The following is a 22,709-nucleotide window of genomic DNA, read 5'->3' as shown; positions in this document are numbered from 1 at the left end:
GAAGGGATAGAAAAAAAATTTCCATGCTAATGGAAAAGAAAAGAAACTGGAGTAGCAATACTCATATCCAACAAAATAGACTTCAAAATGAAGGCCATCACAAGACACAACAAAGGTCACTACATAATAATACTAAAGGATCGATCCAGCAAGAGGATATAATCCTGGTAAATAATATAGGAGCACCTAAATATATATTTTTTAAGAACTTCTAGAGGACTTTAAGGGAGATATTGACAACAATACAGTCATAATAGGGGACTTTAACACCCCGCTGACTTCAATGGATAGATCTTCCAAACAAAACATAAACAAGGAAACAGTGAATCTAAAGGACACACTGGATCAGATGGATTTAATTGACATTTATAGAACATTTCACCCCAACGCAGCAGAATATACATTCTTCTCAAGATCACATGATCATTCACAAAGATAGACCACATGTTAAGACACAAACCAAGTCTCTACAAGTTCAAGAAGATTGAAATCATATCAAGCATCTTCACAGATCATAGTGGAATGAAATTAGAACTCAACTACAGTAAAAGCACCCAAAACGTTCAAACACGTGGAGAGTAAATAGCTTGTTATTAAACAATGAATGGGTTGCCAACGAGATCAAGAAAGAAATAAAATGTGGGGCGGCCACGGCCATGGCAGAACACAGGCTGGGCAGCTCATGTCCCACCCCAGCCTCTGCCGTGGGGAGTGGGGACACCAGCAGAAGTGGGGGCGCCAGCATACAGACCTTGGGTGGTCTGAACCTGCCTAACACCATCTCTTGGCCTGGCAGACATCAGCTGGTCGTCCTTCAGGGTCTACCGAATCCGGAGCCAGTATTTCTTTGGTCCATCATCAGCCTGGACAATGCAGACTCCACTCACCAGTCCTGTGCCTGTGCGCCAGCTCTCCTGGGGCCCCGAGGGCTTGAGCAGAGACTTTGCCCCTGATGGATGTAGGGCCCCTCTGAAGCTAGAGGTTCCTGAAACCTCAGAGTCTCCTGTAGTTCATGAATGTCAGGAATCCCAGGAACAGCAGGCCTGAGCCATCCTCCAGGAATGCTACTTCCGCAGCCTGCTGGCCATGGTGGGTCGCCAGGTTAGCTTCACCTCGCATGAGGGTGTGCACGTGACCACCCACTTCGGAGCCACCGTCATGGACATGGCCAGCTTCTATGTGTTGCAGCTGCAGACTCCAATAGGTGTGCAGGCTGAAGCACTGCTTGGTGTAGTGACATTATTGCATACACCTTCAAGCTATAAAGACATTATTGTGGTCACCTTCTGCCTTAGACCTAGCCACAAATTCCCAGGCTTCCAACAGTTCCAGATCTCTGGGCCTCATAGAGTTCAGAATTCCCTTGGAGTTTTGAGCCAAGCTCCCAGCAACTGACTTCTTCAGATCTCCAATGTCTAGTAAGTAAAATTCTGCAACCTCACAAGTTCTAGATCCTATTGAAAGGAATGCTCTATCTCACAGAACTTTAAACTGTACAGAAAGTTCCTGAAGACTGGAGGTGAGGTGGGGTAGGAAAGGGGGCAGTGGGAATAAAGGAAGGCAAATTGCAAAACAGAAGAAAAAGAAAAAGAGAAAGAAAGTAAGAAAAGAGAAGAAAGAAAGAAAAAACTGCCTGGAAACAAATGAAAATGAACACACAACAACCCCAAGTCTCTGTGACACAGCAAAAGCAGTCCTGAGAGGGAAGTTCATAGCATTACAAAGAGAACAGTGAGAAAAGCCCAAAGTAGACGGAAGGAAATAATAAAGATTAGCGCAAAAATAAGTAACATAGAGACTAAAAATTTTTTCAAAAAATCAATAAAACCAAGAGCTAGTTCTTTGAAAGGATAAACAAAACTGACTCATCAAGAAACAAATAGAGAGGACCCAAATAAATAAAATCAGAAATGAAAGCAGAGAAGTAACCACTGACACCACAGAAAGACAAAGGATTGTAAGAAAATACTATGAACTATATGCCAACAAGCTGGACAATGTGGACAAAATGGACAAATTCCTACAAAAATACAATCTTCCAAAACTGAATCAGGAAGAATCAGGAAATCTGAATAGGCCAATAACAACTTATGAAATAGAAACAGTAATCAAAACACTCCCAGCAAACAAAGGCCTAAGTCTGGATGGCTTCACAGAGAAATTTTACCAAGCATTCAAAGAGGAACACTTGTACTCCTCAAACTGTTCCAAAAAATCCAAGAGGAAGGAACACTTCCAAGCTCATTCTATGAGGCCAGCATTATCCTAATTCCAAAACCGGATAAAGTCACTACAAAGAAAGAGAATTACAGGCCACTATCCCTGATGAACACAGATGCTAAAATCCTCAACAGAATTTTAACAAATCGGGTCCAGCAATATATTAAAAAGATCATACACCATGACCAAGTGGGATTTATCCCAGGGATGCAAGGCTGGTACAATATTCGCAAATCAATAAACATGATACGTCACATAAACAAATTGAAAGTTAAAAGTCACATGATCATATCAATAGATGCAGAAAAAGCATTTAACAAAATCCAACACCCAATTTTGATAAAAACTCTCAGCAAAGTGGGAATACAGTGATCGTATCTCAACATAATAAAGGCCATATATGACAAACATACAGTCAACATCATACTCAATGGGCAAAAACTAAAACCATTCCCCCTAAAAACAGAAACAAGACAGGGATGCCCACTTTCACCACTCTTATTCAACATAGTACTGGAAGTCCTAGCCACAGCAATCAGACAAGGAGAAGAAATAAAAGGCATCCAAATTGGAAAGGAGAAAGTAAAACTGTCATTATTTGCAGATGACAAGATATTATACATAGAAAACCCTAAAGACTCCACCAAAAAACTACTAGATTTAATAAATGAATTTGGCAATGTAGCAGGATACAAAATCAACACCCAGAAATCTATGGATTTTTTGTATGCCAATAATAATTTTCAGAAAGAGAAACTAAATGGACAATCCCATTTACCATTGCAACAAAAAAATTAAAATACATAGGAATAAACTTAACCAAGAAGGCAAAAGATCTCTATTCAGAAAATTACAGGATGTTGAGGAAAGAAATAGAAGATATAAACAAGTGGAAGAATATACCATGTTCATGGATTGGTAGAATCAACATCATTAAAATGTCCATACTACCCAAGGCAATATACAAATTCAATGCAATCTCTATTAAAATAACAGTGGCATATTTCACAGATCTAGAACAAATACTCCAAAAATTTATATGGAACCAAAAAAGACCCTGAATAGCTGTAGCAATCTTGAAAAAGAAGAACAAAGTTGGAGGAATCAGAATACCAGATTTCAAGTTATACTACAAGGCCACCGTAATCAAAACAGCCTGTTACTGGCACAAGAACAGGCATATAGAATAATGGAACAGGACAGAGACCCCAGAAATCGACCCAAGACATTATGATCAATTAATATTTGACAAAAGAGGCAAGAGCATACAATGGAGTCAAGATAGTCTCTTCAACAAATGGTGTTGAGAAAATTGGACAGACACATGCAAAAAAAAAAAATTAAACTACACCACCAACTTACACCATACACAATAATAAACTCAAAATGCATAAAAGACTTAAACGTAAGTAGTGAAACCATAAAAATCCTAAAAGAAACTTTAGGCAGCAAAAACTTAGAAATCTCTCAAGGCAATATGTTTACAGATAATCTCCTAGGGCAAAGAAAACTAAGGAGAAAATAAACAAATGAGACTACATCAAAATAAAAAGCTTCTGCACAACAAAAGAAACCAAAACCAAAAGGGAGCCCACTGTATGAGAGAACATATTTGGCAATGATACATCTGATAAAGGGTTAATATACAAAATATATAAGGAATGCATATAACTTAACAGAAGTAAAACAAACAATCCAATTAAAAAAATGGGCAAAGGACCTAAATAGACACTTCTCCAAAGAGGACATACAGATAGCCAAGAGACATGAAAAAATGATCCAAGTCCCTGATCATCAGAGAGATGTAAATTAAAACAACAATGAGGTATCACCTCACACCTGTCAGAATGGCTACCATCAACAACTCAACCAATGATAAGTGCTGGTGAGGATGTTGAAAAAAGGGAACCCTAGTACACTGCTAGTAGGAATGCAGACTGGTATAGCCACTATGGAAAACAGTATGGAGTTCCCTAAAAATTAAATATGGAACTGCCATTTGACACAGTGATCCCACTTCTAGGAATATATTCTAAGAAACCCAAAACACCAATCAGAAAGAATGTATGCACCCCTATGTGCATAGCAGCACAATTTACAATAGCTAAGATCTGAAAACAGCCCAAGTGCCCATCAGCAGATGAGTGGTACATTTATACCACAGAATACTATGCAGCAGTAAGAAAGAAGGATCTCTTACCCTTTGAGACAGCATAGAGGGACCTGGAGAGTATCATGCTTAAGTGAAATAAGTCAGTCAGAGAAAGACAAGTATCACATGATGTCATTCATATGTGGAATCTAAGTAACAAAATAAACCAGTGAATGAAGTGGATCCAGAGACATGGAAGCATAGAAGAGTGTGGAATCTCAGAGGAAAGGCAGGGGAGGGTGGGTGGGTGGGGGCTAAGCAACAAAAGACCTTGTATTTATATATGCATGGCCCATGGACACAGACAATGAGGCAGTGAGGACCTGGGGCGAGGGTGGGGGCAGGCTGGAGGGGGTCAATGGGGGAAATAGGAGGACATATGTAATACTTTCAACAATAAAGTGTATTTAAAAAAAGACTGAAATCAATGAGTCTGTAGACAGAGGTGGGTTTCTGGAGGCTTTGAGTCTTTACCTGTTCTAATTGGTTAGAAACAGCATTTGACACTGACCTGCACTAGAGATTGAGAGGTGTAGCAGATTTATCTAATACATAGTCACAAACCCAAACAGGCAGCCAAAATGGAGAGACAAAAGAACAACCCCCAAATGAAAGAACAAGAGAATTCTCCAGAAGAGCTCAATGAAATGGAGAGAAGAAATTAATCAAACATAGATTTCAGAATAATGATGGCAAAGATGCTCAACAGCATGAGACAAAATATAGTAACTATGAAGAATGACATAGCACTAATAAAGAACACGTTGGAAGGAATATAAAGCATATTAGGGGAAGCTGAGGGTCAGATCAGTGAAATAGAAGACAAGGTTAAAAAAATCATGCAATCATAGAACTAAAAAGAAAAAAACAATTAAAAAACAGGAGGACAATTATCAGCAAAGCCCGTTGCAGGAGGGCATACTGTACAATTCTGTGTCCACAGATTGATGGTCTCCAAAGCCCTCCCTTTCTTTAGTGGCTGCTGAATTATTCACATCCTCAAGTGCTTTCTGAGCATGGATTGTAATTATTAAGTCCTTTCTGCAACACCCATTCTCTCTCACACCATAAAAGATCTTCTCCATTGTCTTTCTCATTTGCATTTCATTTTCCTAATCATCACAGCTTTGTCTGCACTAAAGAGCACCCTGGACACTTTCTAGGTAATTCTCTCTCACTTCCATGATGGGAGAGAGAAACAGCAGCTGACTTGCTTCAAAGATTCACTCTTTAAAAAAAAAAATCATTGTTTCCTTAATGGAAAACACTTTCAATAAAGTTTCCTAAATATAAACAAACAAACAAACAAAAAACACAGGAGGACAGCTTAAGGGAGCTGTGGGACAACATGAAATGTGACAATATTTGTATAATAGGAGTGCCAAAAGGAGAAGAAAGTGACAAGGGATAGAGAATGTGTTTGAAGAAATAATGGCAGAAAACGTCCTGAACCTGGTGAAGGAAAAAGTTACACAAGTTCAGAGAGCACAGAGAGTCCCAAGCAAGAAGAACCCAAGAAGATCCATGCCCAGACACATCATAATTAAATTGCCAAAAATTAAAGACAAAGAGAGAATCTTAAAGGCAGCAAGAGAAAAGCAAACTGAAACCTACAAAGGAGCTCCCATAAGACTGTCAGCTGATTTCTCATCAGAAACTCTACAGGCCAAAAGGGAATGGCATGAAGTATTCAAGGTAATGAAAAGCAAGGGTCTGAAACCAAGATTACTATATCCAGCAAGGCTATCATTCAAAATAGATGGTGAAATAAAGGGCTTCCCAAATAATAAAAGGCTAAAGGAGTTTATCACCACCAAACCAGCATTACAAGAAATGCTAAAGGGACTGCTGAAATGTGAGGAAGAAATAGAAAAATGTAGGCATACAGAATTAAAATGGCAATAAAGCCCAGCAGGAGTGGCTCAGTGGTTGAGTGTTGACTTAGGAACCAGAAGGTCACGGTTCAATTCCCAGTCAGGGCACATGCCCAGGTTGCTGTGTAGGGGATAGTTGATCAATGATTCTCTCTCATCATTGATGTTTCTCTCTCTCTCTCTCTCTCTCTCTCTCTCTCTCTCTCTCTCTCTCTCTCTCTCCTCCCCCTTTCCCTTTTTCTCTGAAATCAATTTTAAAATATACTTTTTTAAATGGCAATAAATAAATACCTATCCTATATAATAAAGAGGTAATATGCAAAATAACCTTCATGCCCTCACAAGATGGCTGCCTACGACCAGGCTGGTAGGGGGTTAGTGAGGGACGACCAAACGACTGAACAAGCAGGCTGCGTGGGGTGACCAGGTCGGCATGCGGGGGGGCAGTTGGGGGCAACCAGGCCAGCAGGTGGGGGGGGAAAGGGGGACAAACAGGCCAGCAGGGGGGCAGTTAGAGACAACCAGGCTGGCAGAGGGGGGCATTTGGGGGTGACCAGGCTGGCGGGGGTGGGCAGTAAGAGGCAACCAGGCCAGCGGGGGCAGTTAGGGGCAACCAGGCTGGCGGGGGTGGGGGGGTGCCGTTGGGGATGACCAGGCTAGAAGGGGGGCAGTTGAGGGTGATTAGGCTGGTGAGGGGGGCAGTGAGGGGCAACTAGGCCGGCAAGGGGGGCAGTTAGGGGTGATCAGGTTGGCACACAGAGGCAGTGAGGGGCGATCAGGCCGGCGGGGGTGAGGGGGAACAGTTAGGCGTGACCAGGCAGGCAGGCAGGTGAGCGATTAGGAGCCAGCGGTCCAGGATTCTGAGAGGGATGTCCGACTGCCAGTTTAGGCCTGATCCCCAGATTGGAGAGGGCTCAGGCGAGACTGAGGAACCCCACCCATGCACAAATCCATGCACAGGCCTCTAGTCAATGATAACCTTAAATGTAAACATAGGTTATTATTGATCCAAAGACATAAAGTGGCTGAATGGATACAAAAACATGACCCAACTATATGCTGTCTACAAGAGACCCACCACAGAACAAAAGACTCACACAGGATGAAAGCGAAGGGATGGAAAAAAATTTTCCATGCAAATAGAAACAACAACAAAAAAAAGCTGGGGTAGCAATACTCATATCTGACAAAATAGACTTCAAAATTAAGGAAGCAAAATAAGCCAGTTAAAGAAAGACAAGTATCACATGATCTCACTCATATGTGGAATCTAATGAACAAAATAAACTGATGAATAAAATAGATCCAGAGACATAAAAGCATAGAATAGAATGCAGAACCTCAGAGGGAAGGTAGGGGAGGGTCGGTGAGTGGGAAGTGATCAACCAAAGAATTTATAAGCATATATGCATAACCATGGCCACAGACAATAGAGTGGCGAAGGCCTGGGGTGGGGGGCAGGGGTAAGTTAGAGGGGGTCAATGTGGGGGGGGGAAATTACATATGTAATACTTTCAACAATAAAGATTCTGTTGTTGTTGTTAACCAAGGATATTTTTCCATTGATTTTTAGACAGAGTGCAAGAGAAGAGGGAGAGACAGAGATAGAGAAACACTGATATGAGAGAAGCCTGCAACCAAGGTATGTGCCCCTGACTGGAATTGAACCTGGGACTCTTCCGTTTGCTGGCTAACACTCTATCCACTGAGCCCAATCGGCTAGGGAAACAATAAAGATTTATTTAAAATATAAGTAAGATTATATTACTTCTCTGCTCAAAAAAAAAAAAAAAATGATGACAGAGGATCATGTATCAGCTGCCTCCTGCATGTCTCCAACTGGGATGAAGCCCACAAACTGAGCATGTGCCCTGACCGGGATTGAACCATGACCTCCTGGTTCATAGGTTGACACTCAACCACTGAGCCACACCAGATTGGCAGGGGTGATATTTTGACCATTGCTTGAACGCTGTTATGGTTTCCTGTCTTGAATGTGCGAGTAGAAGTGTGCATTATTATATGATACCTACGCTACTACTATACTGGGGTACTAATTTCCACCTTACCCGAGCCTCCAAATTTCACCCGCACGGCACTGAGGGTAAAAACGGATGCCCAATGGCCTGGGTTTGGGACTCTTGAGTTTGTTGGCTTTACTGTCACCATATGACCCCCACCCATTCCAGAAGAAAGCTGCCTACAAACACGGATAACCTTCCAAGGTTATGTGCAGAAGTCTCAAGAGCACAGACCAGCAACAAAGCCCAGTATGTTTCTCTTTTAATACAATATGTAGCCCGGCCAGAGTGGCCCAGCTGGTTGAGCAGTGACCTGTGCACCGAAAGGTTGTGAGTTCGATTCCCAGACAGGGCACATACCTGGGATGCAGGGTTTGATCCCTGGTCCAGATGCATGTGGGAGGTAACTGATCTCTCTCTCTCTCTTTCTCTCCCCCCCGCCCGACCCCCTCTCTAGGCATGTCCTCAGATGAGGATTTTAAAAATGTTACTTTCCTCACTTTTCAGTGCAAAATGAAACGCAATAAAACCAGTGACTCGGGTGGAGGACTGGCCTTAGGGCTTCCCCCAGCTTCCTCCCTAGCCAGGCCCTCTCATCTCAGCTGGTTAGGGTGGCATTGCACTGTGAGGGATGGGCGTGGGGAAGGGGGACAGTTTGCTTTTTATGCTTTTATTCAGGAACTCACACCTGAGCTCTAACCCGCCTGTAAGACACAACATTTCAACTTTAGCAGAACCAAGCGATTCCTAAGGTAAAATCTGCACCAGAACCTTGATATTTCCTTGTTTTTACGCACTAGGATTGGTTAGATGTTACTAGAGATGGCTCAGAATAGGGAAGAGCATAGGCTAACACCTAATCCTAAACAGCTTAAAAGGCACATTAATCATCGATCATCTAACTACCTGGTCTCTATCTATAATGTTTCAAAATAAATTCTCAATTTTTAAAAATTAAATTTACTGGTGGTGCCCTAGGCAGTTTGGCTCAGTGGTTGGAGCATCGGCCTGCAGACTGAAGGGTCCCGGGTTCAATTCCAGTCAATGGCATGTACCTTGGCATGCGTATGGGAGGCAACCAATCGATGTGTCTCTCACATTGATGTTTCTCTCTCTGTCTCTTCCCCTCCCTTCCACTCTGTCTAAAAATCAATGGAAAAAATATCCTTGGGTGGGGATTAGCAACAACAACAACAAATTTATTGTGAGTGACATTGGTTAGTAACATTACATAAATTTCAGGTGTACAACTTTAGAATACAATATCTCTATGCTGTGTGCTTCCTACCCACATCTAGGCTCCTTTTGATGCTACATATTTGAGCATCCTTTACCCTCTAGTCTTCCACCACTCAAGTTCTCAGTTTTTAAACTTGATATCAGAAGCTCATGTAACTTCACAAATGAGAGACATTAATAAATGTAGCTTTTAGCCCTGGCTGGTTTGGCTCAGTGGATAGTGCGTCGACCTGCACACTGAAAGGTCTCAGATTCAATTCAGGTCAAGGGCACGTAACTCGAGGTTGCAGGCTCTATCCCAGCCCTGGTCAGAGCGCAGGCAGAAGGCAACCCATCAATGTGTATCTCACATAGATGTTTCTCTCTCTCTGTCTCTCTCCCTCCCCTCCACTATCTCTAAAAATCAATGCAAAAATATCATTGGGCACCCTAATCAGTTTGGCTCAGTGGATAGAGCATTGGACTGTAGACTGAAGGGTCCCAGGTTTGATTCCAGTCAAGGGCACATGCCCAGGTTGTGGGCTCCATCCCCAGTGTGGGGCATGCAGGACGCAGCCGATCAATGATTCTCTCTCATCATTGATGTTTCTCTCTCTCTCTCTCTTCCTTCCTCTCTGAAATCAATAAAAATATCTTTTTTTTAAAAAAAAGAGGAATTCAGTTTAAAGACGTACAAGTGAGGATGCCCAACAGAGAATCCTATCTAATGAAGACAGAATATGCAAATTGACCATCACTCTGCAACAAAGATGTTGGCGCCCACAGACAATAAGGAGGGAATATGCAAATTGATGCAACAAAGATGGCAACAATGCAGGTGTTCTGCCCTGCCCCGCTGCTCCCGGCCTCTGGCAGCGTGAGCACAGGCGCAGAGCAGCCAGGGTGGGGCGGGACGCCTGCTATGAGGGGGGGTGGCAGGGGTGGAGGGAGCTACAGGAGGGCGGCAGAGCCGGAGTGAAGGCAGAAGGTGGTGGCCAGAGCAAAGGCCCGGGTTCCGGGTGCCGGAGGGAAGCTGGTGCCGGCAGCCAGGGGAAGGAAGGCCTATTCTTGCATGAATCTTCGTGCATTGGGCCTCTAGTTGATTATATTAAATTAAATTAAAAAGAGTGGTTAGTGCAGAGATGTAAAAATGGAAGTCAAAAGCACATAGAGGGTGCCTGGGGCCTTGAGCATTAGATGAGATTGCTTAAGAAGAATGAGCCTGTGTGACTCATTGATTGAGCGACAGCCCATAAACCCAGAGGTTACCATTCAATTCCCTGTCGGAGCTCATGCCCAGGTTGTGGGTTTGATCCCCAAGAGGGGGCATGCAGAAGGCAGCTAATCAATGATTCTCTGTCATCATCAATGTTTCTATCCCTCTCTCCCTCTCTCTTCCTCTCTGAAATCAATAAAAATATATATTTTAAAAATTCGCCTGCTATATTTGGTCAAGCATTTACTAGTAATTAAGTCACCCCAATGATTTCTCAGGCCTTACACGTCCCTGGGCCGGACATCCCGCTCCCCGCCCCCCCCCCCCCCCCCCCCCCCCCCGCCACCGCAGGGAAACCATGGCACCTCAGCCTTTCCCAGCGCTCTCTCTCTTTACCCTACTGGCATAGCACTTGCCACCAGCTGCCTTATTACGGTAATGTGTGTATTGCCTGCTTCCCTTCGCTAGACTGTGAGCGCCCGCAAAGTGTAACCACCAGGAGCAGGAGCCCCGAGAAGCAGAGATAAAGGTGAACAAAAAACTCTCCCTGCCCTCGAGGAAGCCAAGACGCTTCAGGGAGTCAGATGGCCTGACAAGGATGGGAGAGCCGGGGGCCCAGGGATGGCGCTTTTGGGGCAGGAGTTGCGCCTCTTCAGCCCGGGGCAGTGAAAACCAAGAGTTCTCTCTAGGAGAAGGTAACCAGGGGTCAGGGGTGAGGGCGGAGAAAGGAAGCCGAGAAGTAACCAAAGGAGTGAAGAGGAGCTGGGAGGGGGGTCACTCATGTTGGAGGACTGTAGCGCTTTTCTAGAATACTCCTAATACGATGGCAATGAGCACTCGTTACAGTTTACCATGTCAGTTAGGGTTCTAAGCATGTTCCGTATGTTCACACATCATACGCTAAACCTGACAGCAGCCCAGGGAGTTAGGCACTAGTGTGACCCTGTTTTACAGAGAAAACGATTCACGCGCCCCAGTGAACACACCTACCGAGAAATAAAGACTAGAACCCAAGCAGTTGGAGCTTGCACTCTTGTTTATATATATTATTTTTTTATTAATTTCAGAGAGGACGGGAGAGGGAGAGATAGAAACATCAACGATGAGAATCATTGATCGGCTGCGTCCTGCATGCCCCACACTGGGGATGGAGCCCACAACCTGGGCATGTGCCCTTGACTGGAATCAAACCTGGGGCCCTTCAGTCCGCAGGCCAACGCTCTGTCCGCCGAGCCACGCCGGCCGGGCTGAGCTTGCACTCTCCATCACCGTGTTGTTGTCCATAATACCACACTAGGTGTGCCAGCTCCACAGGCCTGGTTCTGTCTCACTGGGCACGGTGAGACTCCGGGAGGTCCGGCGCTGTCCTCGGCTCTGGATGTGGCGCAGAGAAGCAGAGTCCCTCCCTTCGTGGAGGGTCAGCAGGGGGATGACGATAAGGGCTGTGGAAGAGAATGGAGCAGGGTAAGGCCTCGTGAACCACAGGTGCAGCCTCTCGGAGGAGGCGACCATTTAAGTAGAGATCTGAAGGGAGAGAGGAACCAAGAGGACATGGGGGGGGGGGGGGGGCGGGGAGCGCGAGAACTTTCCAGGCAGAGAAACAGCAAGTGCAAAAGCCATAAGGGGTGCGTGTGCCCGGTGTGTTCCAGGAGCTGAAAGGAGCGCCAAGCAGTAGGACGCAATGAAGGGGAGGGAGAGGCAAGAGATCAGATCAGGAAGACAGGAAAGGTTTCCAGGACATGATTGAAGGGAAAAAAGATGAAAGGGCCAGGTACCATCCATTGAGTAAAGAAAATATGTGTGCCTACATCCATATATAGACATACATAACATATATGTCTATGTTATGTATGTCTATATATGGACATATATGTTATATATGTCTATATATGTGCTTGTTTATCTTCTGAAATATTAGATAACAAAATTTCTGGTGATTACCTTTTTATTTTATATTCTTCCATTCTTGAAAATTTTTACCTTGCATATATTATTTTTTAAAATGTGTTTTTATTGAGTTCAGAGAGGAAGGGAGAGAGAAATAGAAACATCAATGATGAGAGAGAATCATTGATCAGCTGCCTCCTGCACAACCTCTACTGGGGATGGAACCCACAACCCAGGCATGTGCCCTGACCAGGAATCGAACCATGACCTCCTGGTTCATAGGTTGACGCTCAACCATTGAGCCATGCCAGTCAGGCTATTATTTTTATAATAATCAAAACATAGCTTAAAAATGAAAAGCCTTAACCATATGTTGGAGCTCCAGCTAAAGTCCTCCTCTTCCCTTTACAGCTGAGCTTCTCAAAGAGTTCACTCCACTGTCTTCCCTCGCCCTCTCCATTTCCCCACAGCCACGTGCATCCTGACTTCCCGCCCCCTTTCCCAGCAACTGCTCTTGCCGAGACCTGTGACTCCGCGGGACTGAGGAGCACTCTTCAGTTCTGCTTCGCGACCTCCCTGTTACGTTTGACATTGCTGACAGCTCCTCCGTCTGAAACTCTCTCCCCTTTGGTTTCCCTCTTGCTCCATTTCTTGCCCCTTCATTGGCTCCTTTTGTTAGCCCACCCGATAGACCTGGGTTTCTCCTGGTTCTGTTCTTGACTCCTTGGCCTCTGTGTACTACACACACTCCTGCTCTGTGGCCTTATTCATGCCCATGGTTTTGAGACATTATAGGGACATGGCATCAGGGAATGGAAAAATACTGGGTGGCCAGGGAGCCAAGTTAAGACCAGGTGGCCAGAAGATGTAGAAACCACTGTTTTGCATGCACAGTTGGTCAAGATTTGGCCCCTATAGGACTTTCCTGGGTTTTCGATAATAAGCAACACTGCCATCTTGCCCCCACAGCACCAGTATGAATTTAGTTGCCAAGCAACTTGACAGAAGGAGGAAGTAACCCCACCCTGACACAGAAAATTCCACTCCCTGAACCCTTCACAAGCCTGCTTGTTTGGTGCAAGCCTGTTGCGTTCCGGCTTATGAAAGCAGCCAAGCAGAGCCAGCCCAGGAGCCAGTTCAGAGGACCTTTCATTCCTCTGTGCTGCCTCTCTGGTGCTCGAGCATAAGCTCAATAAAATCTATCTGGAAAATTCTCTGGGGGTTCCTCTTGATTTCTCTATTGGGGAACCCATGAACCCCAACACTGGTAAGAGTTTCAACTACCATATCTCTGTCTCCAAGTCCCAGATCTATATTGTTAGCCTTTCCCCTTGGGCTCCAGTCCGACCTATACAGCTGCCCATTAGACAGTTCCACGTGCAGATCTCACAGGCGCCTCAAACTCAACTGTTTCAAAACCTAACTCATCATTTCCCAACAAAAATATCTTCTTCCTGTTGACCTTTTCTTAGTTGGTGATATCACCAACTGCTTGATCAACCCCAGCTGGCAACCTGAGAAAAGTCCCATATCTAAATGGACACCAAAAGTCATTCCAGCTGCTAACTCTCTCTGAAAGCTGTCTTCATCCCTACATCTTCACTGCCCCTGCACCTAGCATTTGGACCACTGCATCTGGGGAGGTCAGACATATCCTACATGCATTTTCTGCCTCTAGTCTTACCATCAGCCTGCTTTCTTATGCTTAGTTGCCACAGTGATGTGGCACAAATTCCATCACTCATCCCTGTTTGAAATCTTTCCATTTTCTCTGCCTTTCTAGGATAAAATTCAAACTCCTTAATATGACCTGGCCACATCTTTTGGCGCTTTCCCGCAGGTACTATGTTCAAGCCACAATGAAGCACTCTGCTTCCCAACGCCATTTTCTTTCTCATGTTTCTGTGAAAGTTTTGTGACAGCATCTTGGCATCTCCAGATCTAACATAATAACTGGTACAAAGTTAATGTTCAATAAATAAAAGGACAGAAAACCACAGGCACAGAGGTTGATGATAAGGGCACCAATCAGAAGACTACTCTAAGAGTACAATTTAATATGTTTCTTATTGATTTTAGAGAGAGGAAGGGAAAGGGAGAGAGAAATAGAAACATCAACATCTCGATTGGCTGCCTCCTGGGGATTAAGTGGGAAATCCGGGCATGTGCCCTGACCAGGATTAAAACATGACCTCCTGGTTTATGGTTCATGGTTTGAAACTCAACCACTGAGCCACACCAGCTGAGCTAAGAGTACAATTTACAAATCTCAATTTAGATAACTAGAAAGAGAGGGAAAGAAAATGCTTTAGTGCAACATTTCCTTCAAGCTTATACCAGGTGAAACAGTAATCATCAAATAATAATTATTCCTGTCATTTTTCTCTTTGAGAGAGATGAATTTGGCGCATTGGTATAATTTCAGATGGAGACAGTTTAACTGATTTTAAATAAAGTGTGAAAACAAAACAAACAAACAAAAACAAACCAGCCCAGCCTATGTGATTGCCAAATCCTCTGACAGAACAAGACCCCTTGGGTATGAATCTCAAGGTCCAAGAGCAGCCGAGAAGGGTCATTTACCCTGCAGACACTCCCTGTGCCGGAACAGATGCTGCTCGACACCGCGGATCCAGGGGTCAGTAACACACAGTCCTGTTCTCCAGGAGCTCATGGCCCCCAAAACATTGAGGCTTTGCCCTTGGCCAGGACTGCCCCCAGCTGTCCCTGCTGCGATGAGTACTTACAGTCCTTTTCCTCGCAGGGAGAGCTACACTAATTCTCTGGGAGGTCAGAGCACACTCATGGGTTCAGGGCAGTAGCAAATGCAGCCACTGCTTACCTAACGGAAGGGGTGCCTTTGGGGAAGAACAGTGGAGTGGCCCTTTCCCAGAAAAAAGCAGCACCAAAGAACTGGAACAGCACTCTCTTCAGGGGTGACCAGGCCTTCCTATGGGTGAGTTTAAATGACAGCCACCGGATTTCCTCAGCAGGAGGGCGTTTGGGATTCCTAATGCAGTGTTTCCATTGGAGCCTGATTAGAGAAAGGAAGTGGATGGTTTGAGAGGGGGTATCTTGGCTACCCCAGCCTATGTGATTGCCAAATCCTCTGACAGAACAAGACCCCAAGTGACTAAGGAAATCCCTGGGTGGTAAGTGTTTCTATCTGAGTGAGAAGACATTTTGCTGAGATTATGTCATTCAATCTTCCTAATAATCCTATGAAGTTGCTATTAATATCCTTATTTTTGCAGATGAGGAGCAGGATGAGCCCAGGTGCTTGGTTGAAGACTACACAGCCACAATTATCGGGCCTGCGACTCAAGCCCAGATTTGTGACTTTGAGCCCACGTTAATGCCACCACAATACTGGTTTGCAATGAGTTGTCTTTCCAGGGAGAGAAGAGGGAATGGACATATAGAGGTCCCTTCAAACCAGAAGTAATTCATGAGTTTGCAGAAAGGGGCAAAATTTGGGCTTCCCTTCTTAAACGTCTCCTTTTGTCATTTTGAAAAAAATTAAAATATGTGCCTTTCTACTAGGCTGGCAAAGCTCAAGAAGCTAAAAAATCCTTGTGGGGAAGTTTGGGGAAAGAGGCACTGAAACATTGCTGGGGTCTGAAGTCGTACAAGCTTTGCAGGGAACAACCTGTCAACATCTATCAAAACACAAATGTGCATTTCTCACAATTCCACTTCCAGAAATGCATACCACAGATGTATTTGCTAAATTATATATATTCAAGGTTATGCACTGTTTAATATTTTAATATTATTTCATATTGGTCAATATTTCTTTTATTTAAAATGTATTTTTATTGATTTAAGAGAGGGAGAGGGAAAGAGAGATGGAAACATCAATGATGAGCCCTAGCCGGTTTGGCTCAGTGGATAGAGCGTCGGCCTGAAGACCAAAGGGTCCTGGGTTCGATTTCGGTCAAGGGCACGAACCTTGGTTACAGGCTCCTCCTCAGACCCGAAGCCTGATCAGGGCTCATGCAGAAGGCAACCAATCGATGTGTTTCTCTCACATCGATGTTTTTCTCTGTCCTTCCCTCTCTCTCCCACTCTCCCTAAAAAAAAAATATTGAAACCAATATATGGAAAAAAATATTATCGGGTGAGAATTAAAAAAAAAAGAAACATCAATGATGAGAGAGAATCATGCATCGGCTGCCTCCTGCACACCGAAATCCAGGCATGTGCCCTTGACCAGAATCAAACCCAGGACCCTTCAGCCCGAAGGCCGAAGCTCTATCCACTGGGCCAAACCAGCTAGGGCCAGCATTGTTTAAAACAGCAAAGGTTTGGAAACTACTTAAGTGCCTACCAATCAAGAACTGGTTACATAAGCTCTGCTGCTGTCTGTTCCTTGCAGGAAATGCTGAGTACCCGGTAAGAATGATTTCCAAGATACTGATTTCCCAGCAAGATCCAGGAAGTAGGCTCAATCTTATTTCATTTATGGAGAAACTTCTGTATGTGTTTGCTTGAATAGGCACACCTACCTCTAGAAGAATACCCAGGAGGCTGATAACATTAGTTGCCCCTAAAAAAGGGTAAATATGACTGGGGAAGGGGAGGGTCATTCAGAACAAGATTGGAGTCAAACTTTAATTCCTTTACATTTTTAATCTTAGGTGTTTAAGAAAAATAAATGGAATTAAAGGTAAAAAAATAAAGCACATGTACCTATGAGTAAGGCACAGAATGCCTTTAAAAAAAAAGTATTCACATTATTGTGTAGCCATCACAACTATCTATAACTTTTTTTTTAACTAACAGGTTTTAAATATATATAGATAGATAGATAGATAGATAGATAGATAGATACATACATACATATATATTTAAAAATATATTTTATTGATTTTTTTTTACAGAGAGAGAGAGTGATAGAAACATCGATCAGCTGCCTCCTGCACACCCCCTACTGGGGATGTGCCCACAACCAAGGTACATGCCCTTGACCAGAATCAAACCTGGGACCCTTCAGTCCGAAGGCCAATGCTCTATCCACTGAGCCAAACCGGTTAGGGCTAAAAATAGATTTTTTATTTATTTCAGAGAGGAAGGGAGAGGGAGAGTTAGAAACATCAGTGATGAGAGCAAGCCCACAACCTGGGCATGTGCCCTTAACTGGAATCGAACCCTGGGCCCTTCAGTCTGCAGGCCAACATGCTATCCACTGAGCCAAACTGACTAGGGCTATCTCTAGAGCTCTTTTCATTTTGTAAATCGGAAACTCTATACTCCTTAAACAATAACTCTCCAAACTTGCCCTAGCCCCTGGCAACCACCATTATGGTTTCTGCCTCTGTGATTTTGACTACTCCAAGTACCTCATATGAGTGGAATCACCCAGTATTTGTCTTTTTGTGACTGTTTCTTTCACTTAGCATAATGTTCTCAAGGTTCGTCCATGTGGTAATATATTGCAGAATTTCTTTCCTTCCTAAGGCTGAATTCTTCATTGTATAATATGGCACAGTTTGCTAAGCCATCCAGTGGTCGATGGGCACGTGGGTTGCTCCTGTGTTTTAAGCATTGTGAATCCTGCTGCCATGAAATGGTTGTACAAATACTTCTTTGAAAGCCTGCTTTCAGTTCTGCTGGGTATATACTCAGAAGTGGCATTCTTAGGTCACAAGGCTACTTCTTTTAAATTTTCGGATGCACTGCATTACTGTTTGATTTCCATAGCAGCTGCACCATTTTCCATCTCCACCAACACTGCCCGAGCATTCCCATTTCTCCATATCTTCACCAGCTCTTGTTTTGCCTTTTTTTTTAAAAAAAAAAAAAACAAAATATATATTTTTTATTGATTTCTGAGAGGAAGGGAGAGGGGGAGAGAGAGAGAAACATCAATGATGAGAGGGAATCATTGATCGGCTGCCTCCTATTGGCCCCACACTGGGGATGGAGCCCAAAACCCGGGCATGTGCCCTGACCACAATCGAACTGTGACCTCCTGGTTCAGAGGTCAACGCTCAATTCCTGAGCACCCAGCCGGCTTGTTTTGCTTTTCTGATGGTAGTAATCCTAATCGGTGTGAGGCCGCATAGTATGCCTTTTAGGGTCAGCAGTATGGTGAATGGATATTGGTGCTAGACCCAATGCGTTTTGGTCCTGCTGCTTATTGTGTGACCTTGGGTGTTACTCTAGGCCTCAGTTTCCCTATTCATAAACTCAGAATTATCTCAGAAGGTTGGTGAGACCTGAATGCCTATAAACCACCTAGGCTGGCAGAAACACTCAACAAATGTTATTATTTCTGCCTTAAAAGCAGCAACCATAAACCCAATCCTGATTTGCTCTGGCTCCTTTTGGACTAGCGTGGAGGCAAAGAGACACACTAGGTGACTTCTCAAGTTTTTATCCCTGGAGGACTGAGTCTGGAGATTTCACACAATCTCAGGCTGTCTCCCTGCTGCCCCAGACCTGCAGAGCCCGCCCTGCCGGCGGAGGGGTGAGGCAGTAAGGCTACTCAGCCTCGCCGGCTTGTTTTCTCAGCGGTGCAGGACCCAGAGGAACCCTGTCCACACAGTTACATAAATCCTGTCACTCAGTCCCCTGCCTCTTACCTCTGCAGACCGTTATGCATATTAAAGGGGGGGGGGGATACAAAAGAAAAATCAGCGAGATGGCGAACAAATCCGGACGCTTGAGGGAATCCACGTGGTCATCGGTCTGCAACTGATCAGAGCAGCTACCCTGAGGCAAGACCCCAGCCCTCGCGCCAAACGATTGCAATGGAGAACCCTCCACCACAGGGTGCTATGTCCCCCTTAGCAGCGTCTTGGGGCTGCCGTTCAAGAGACCCTGCCACGACCCCCACCATTTTTGCACCTAGTAAACCAGCGAGGTAACAAGGGAATCTGGTTCTGTGTGCGCGCTTTGCAAACCATCTGGGCTCCATCCTGCGCGGTTGGAACGACGATCGATGCGGGAAGAGTTGGGGGGAGTCGGAGCTGGCCGGTGCGTCTGCCCTTTCTCTGCCCCCACCCACTGGTCGCTCCGCACGAACATTTCACCGGTGGCGGGACGCCGGCTTTCAGCACCAGGAGGCCGTGGACCTTCTCTGGAGACGCGCGGTGCACCCTCCAGAGGACGAGAGCTCACTGCCACCTGCTCTCACGGTCTCCCGCTCCCTCCCGAGTCCGCCGCCCCGGGCTGTAATGTTACAAGCGGTGCGCGGTGTCCGTGCGGGAGTCCAGGGAGGCTGCGTGACCTTCCCGCGAACTCCACCTCCGCTGGGGGTATGGAGGCGGCCCAGGGCCTGCAGGCTGGGGATCGATCCCCAGCTCAACCCACTCAGGTTCTCGCGGCGCAAATCCCTCCCTCCCGGCTCCGCTCTCCCAGCCTCGCAGGCTTTTAACGCCCAGCTGGAGGCGCCCTCCCCTCTTTTCCGCAATGAGCACACCGGGTGGAGATCCACCCCCGCCCTAACCCTTCTTCCTCCCCCCCAGCCCCCCAAGCCCCGCTCAGAGCTCGCCGCGGACGGGCCCCTCCGCCCCATGGATCAAAATGCCCGGCCCTCCCGCTCTAAACCAGAAACGTGCTCGCGGGCCCCGGCCCCGCGCGCAGACAGCAGGGTCCGCTAGGCACGCGGCGGCGGCGGAGCCGAGGAAGGGGCGGGGCGCTGTTGCCCGCCCTCCGCTCCGGGCCCCGTTAGTTCCCCAACTTCACTACGTCGTCACACCGCCTCGGCGGCCGGGCACGCCACGGGCCCGGGAAAGGGCCCAGCTCACTGCAGGGGGCGCGGGAGACGGGGGTCCCCAGCCCCGAGGGCCCAGCAGGGGGAGGTGGCGGGCGCCCGGCGCCGGCTGCGCACATTTTGGAGAGCGGCAGCGATGGGAGGGGCTCCTTGTGTAATGTTTGTAAAACGCGTGCAAGGAAGGCCTTTCGGGCCTGCGTACCAGAAACTGGGGAGCGCTACTGTTCTGCCAGCAGCACAATCGGGGGCCCTCACCCCGCGGGCGTTAAAGGAGGGCCGGCCCAGCCCGCGCCCGCGCCCGGGGGCGGAGGCTCGCAGTCCCCGGCCCGTCGGCTGCGCTCTCCGGGAAGCGGCTCGGGCGGTCGGTTCCCAGCGCCTCCCGGGAACGAGTGTAACCGGCCCGGGGCTCGCAGGCTGCGGGTGGCCGGGCTCCCTCCGCCTCCATCCCCGCGCCCCCTCCCCCCCGGAACCCGCGCTCCCGCCGGGGCCTCGCTTCCTCCCCCCTCCCGGCCGGCGCTCTGGAGGGCGGGGCCGCGATTATCCAGGTTGCGGGGCGGCGGGCGGGCGGGAGGCGGCCCGGGCCTCGGGTGGCGCAGCGGCGGCGCGTCGGGAGCGGAGGCCGCAGCTGGGCATCCAGGTTTCCGGGCGGCGCGCGGGCCCTGCGCTCGGCATGGCGGGCGGCGGCGCGCAGGCGGCGGGGCGGCGCCGGGCGGCGTAAGCAGGTTCCGGGGCCCCGGCCCCCCTCCCCGCCCCCTGTGTTGTCGCCTCTCCCTCTCGCGGCTGCACTTCACGGGGCGAACATGGCGCACAGCTGTCGGTGGCGCTTCCCCGCCCGGCCCGGGACCACCGGGGGCGGCGGCGGCGGGGGGCGCCGGGGCCTGGGGGGCGCCCCGCGCCAGCGCGTGCCGGCCCTGCTGCTCCCCCCCGGGCCCGCGGGCGGCGGCGCTCCCGGGGCGCCCCCCTCCCCCTCGGCCGTGGCGGCGGGAAGCGGCGGGGCCGCGGCTGCAGTGGGAGCGGCCGCCGCCTCGGCAGCCCCCTCGGCGCCCGCCTCGTCCTCGGCGCCGTCATCGTCCGCGGCCCCCGCCGGGCCGGCCCTGCTCCGGGTGGGCCCCGGCTTCGACGCGGCGCTGCAGGTCTCGGCCGCCATCGGCACCAACCTGCGCCGGTTCCGGGCGGTGTTTGGGGAGAGCGGCGGGGGAGGCGGCAGCGGAGAGGTAAGGGGGCGAGGAGCCCCGGCCCGGGGTCCCGACCCTCTGCGGGGCCTCCCCTCCCCCCCCCCCCCGGGCTGGGGAGCATCCTGACTCGGGGACCATCCTGGGTCCCTGACCCGGGCCAGTGGCCTCCCGTGTCGGGAGCCCCTAACGTGGGCTCCCCCGGCGCCCTCCCCGGGTCTGAAGCCATCTGGCCGAGGGCGCTCGCTCCCACCCGCCTTCCCCTGACCCCGGCCCAAATGCCTGGCGCGGACCCCTCGCCGGGGTTCCCCATCCTGGGACCGAACCCCTCCTCCCTTCCCCAGATTACCTCATCCAAGCCAGATTCCTCCTCCCTCCTCCCTCCCAGAGACCCGATCCTCCGCCCGCCTCCCTCTCGGGGCAGATGTTCTGCTCTCGGGGCAGCTCTCCTCGGGCCTCTCTCCGGTGACGGCCTCACCCGGGGCCGCGGTCTCCTACCCTTGGGGCCGATGGCCCTTCCCACGCCTGGCTTCCCAAAACCTGCCGAACCCTCGTCCCCTCCCGGGCCGGGCCCGACGCTCCCAGCCACTCCCCCTTCCTTCGCCGCCACCCTTCACCCTCCTCCCGCCCCCACCCCAGGCAGGTGGATGCTTCCCGCCCCCCGCAGGGACTCTCTGCCCGGCCTCCTGCCTCCTGCCTCCGGCCTCCTAGCCCCCCGCGCCTCCCTTCCCTCTGCTCGGCGCCGCCCGCACAGCAGCCGCTTTCCCCTCGCAGAGCTCGGCTCCCGTGGCAGCAGGGACTTCTCTGCCTCCTCTCCGCCCCGTCCTCCCTTGGGATGAAGGCTCGGTGGCGTCCTGGCGGGGAAACAGCCCACGGTCCCCAGGCTCAGAGGAGCAGCTAGCTGCTCACCGTCCCGGAGAGGAGGCGCCGGGGCAGGCTGTGCGGGGAGGTGTTGGGGGGCTCGGGCAGCACCTTCCCCGGGGACGCAGCTGCTCCTTCCCCACCCACGGCGCTGGGTGCACGCAGCCTCGGCCTGGCTCCCTCTGGCCTGCTCCTTTTCTCGACGTTTCTTTATTGACCCACCTTTTCCTAGGCCAGTCCTGGGCACGGCAGGGGTGGGGGAGCGGGGCTGGAGTGAGGAGAGGAGAGAAGGGACAGTTTTCCTTCAGTGGGTGGTGGCGGTGGGTCTTCGTTGGGAAAGGGGGGCTGTGAAGCACGGTTATTCCTTA

At 48.5% G+C, this 22,709-nt stretch overlaps 1 protein-coding gene, 1 long non-coding RNA gene and 1 pseudogene across 2 annotated transcripts in view; 2 read left to right on the top strand and 1 right to left on the bottom strand.

The window, feature by feature from the left end:
• Nucleotides 1-870: 870 nt before the first annotated feature.
• LOC103293818 (gem-associated protein 7-like) lies at nt 871-1,265 on the top strand (annotated as a pseudogene).
• Nucleotides 1,266-17,621: 16,356 nt separating this feature from the next.
• On the bottom strand, nt 17,622-20,756 carry LOC129151187 (uncharacterized). The gene is made up of 2 exons (XR_008557937.1): nt 20,511-20,756; nt 17,622-18,370 (listed from the first exon to the last, which is right to left on the bottom strand). It is a non-coding gene; the product is annotated as an uncharacterized LOC129151187 (long non-coding RNA).
• A 304-nt stretch (nt 20,757-21,060) lies between these two features.
• Nucleotides 21,061-22,709, top strand: part of KMT2A (lysine methyltransferase 2A) — a 96,614-nt gene continuing 94,965 nt past the window's right edge. Inside the window, exon 1 of the mRNA XM_054725161.1 lies at nt 21,061-21,522. Coding sequence (XP_054581136.1) covers nt 21,109-21,522 — 414 coding nt within the window. The 5' untranslated portion in view covers nt 21,061-21,108. The remainder of the gene's footprint in view (nt 21,523-22,709) is intronic.

This window comes from Eptesicus fuscus, chromosome 13 (genome assembly GCF_027574615.1).
Source record: "Eptesicus fuscus isolate TK198812 chromosome 13, DD_ASM_mEF_20220401, whole genome shotgun sequence".
Taxonomy (NCBI): Eukaryota; Metazoa; Chordata; class Mammalia; order Chiroptera; family Vespertilionidae; genus Eptesicus; species Eptesicus fuscus.
Note: the sequence above shows the minus strand (reverse complement) of the source record. Positions and strands in the feature narration are given on the sequence as shown.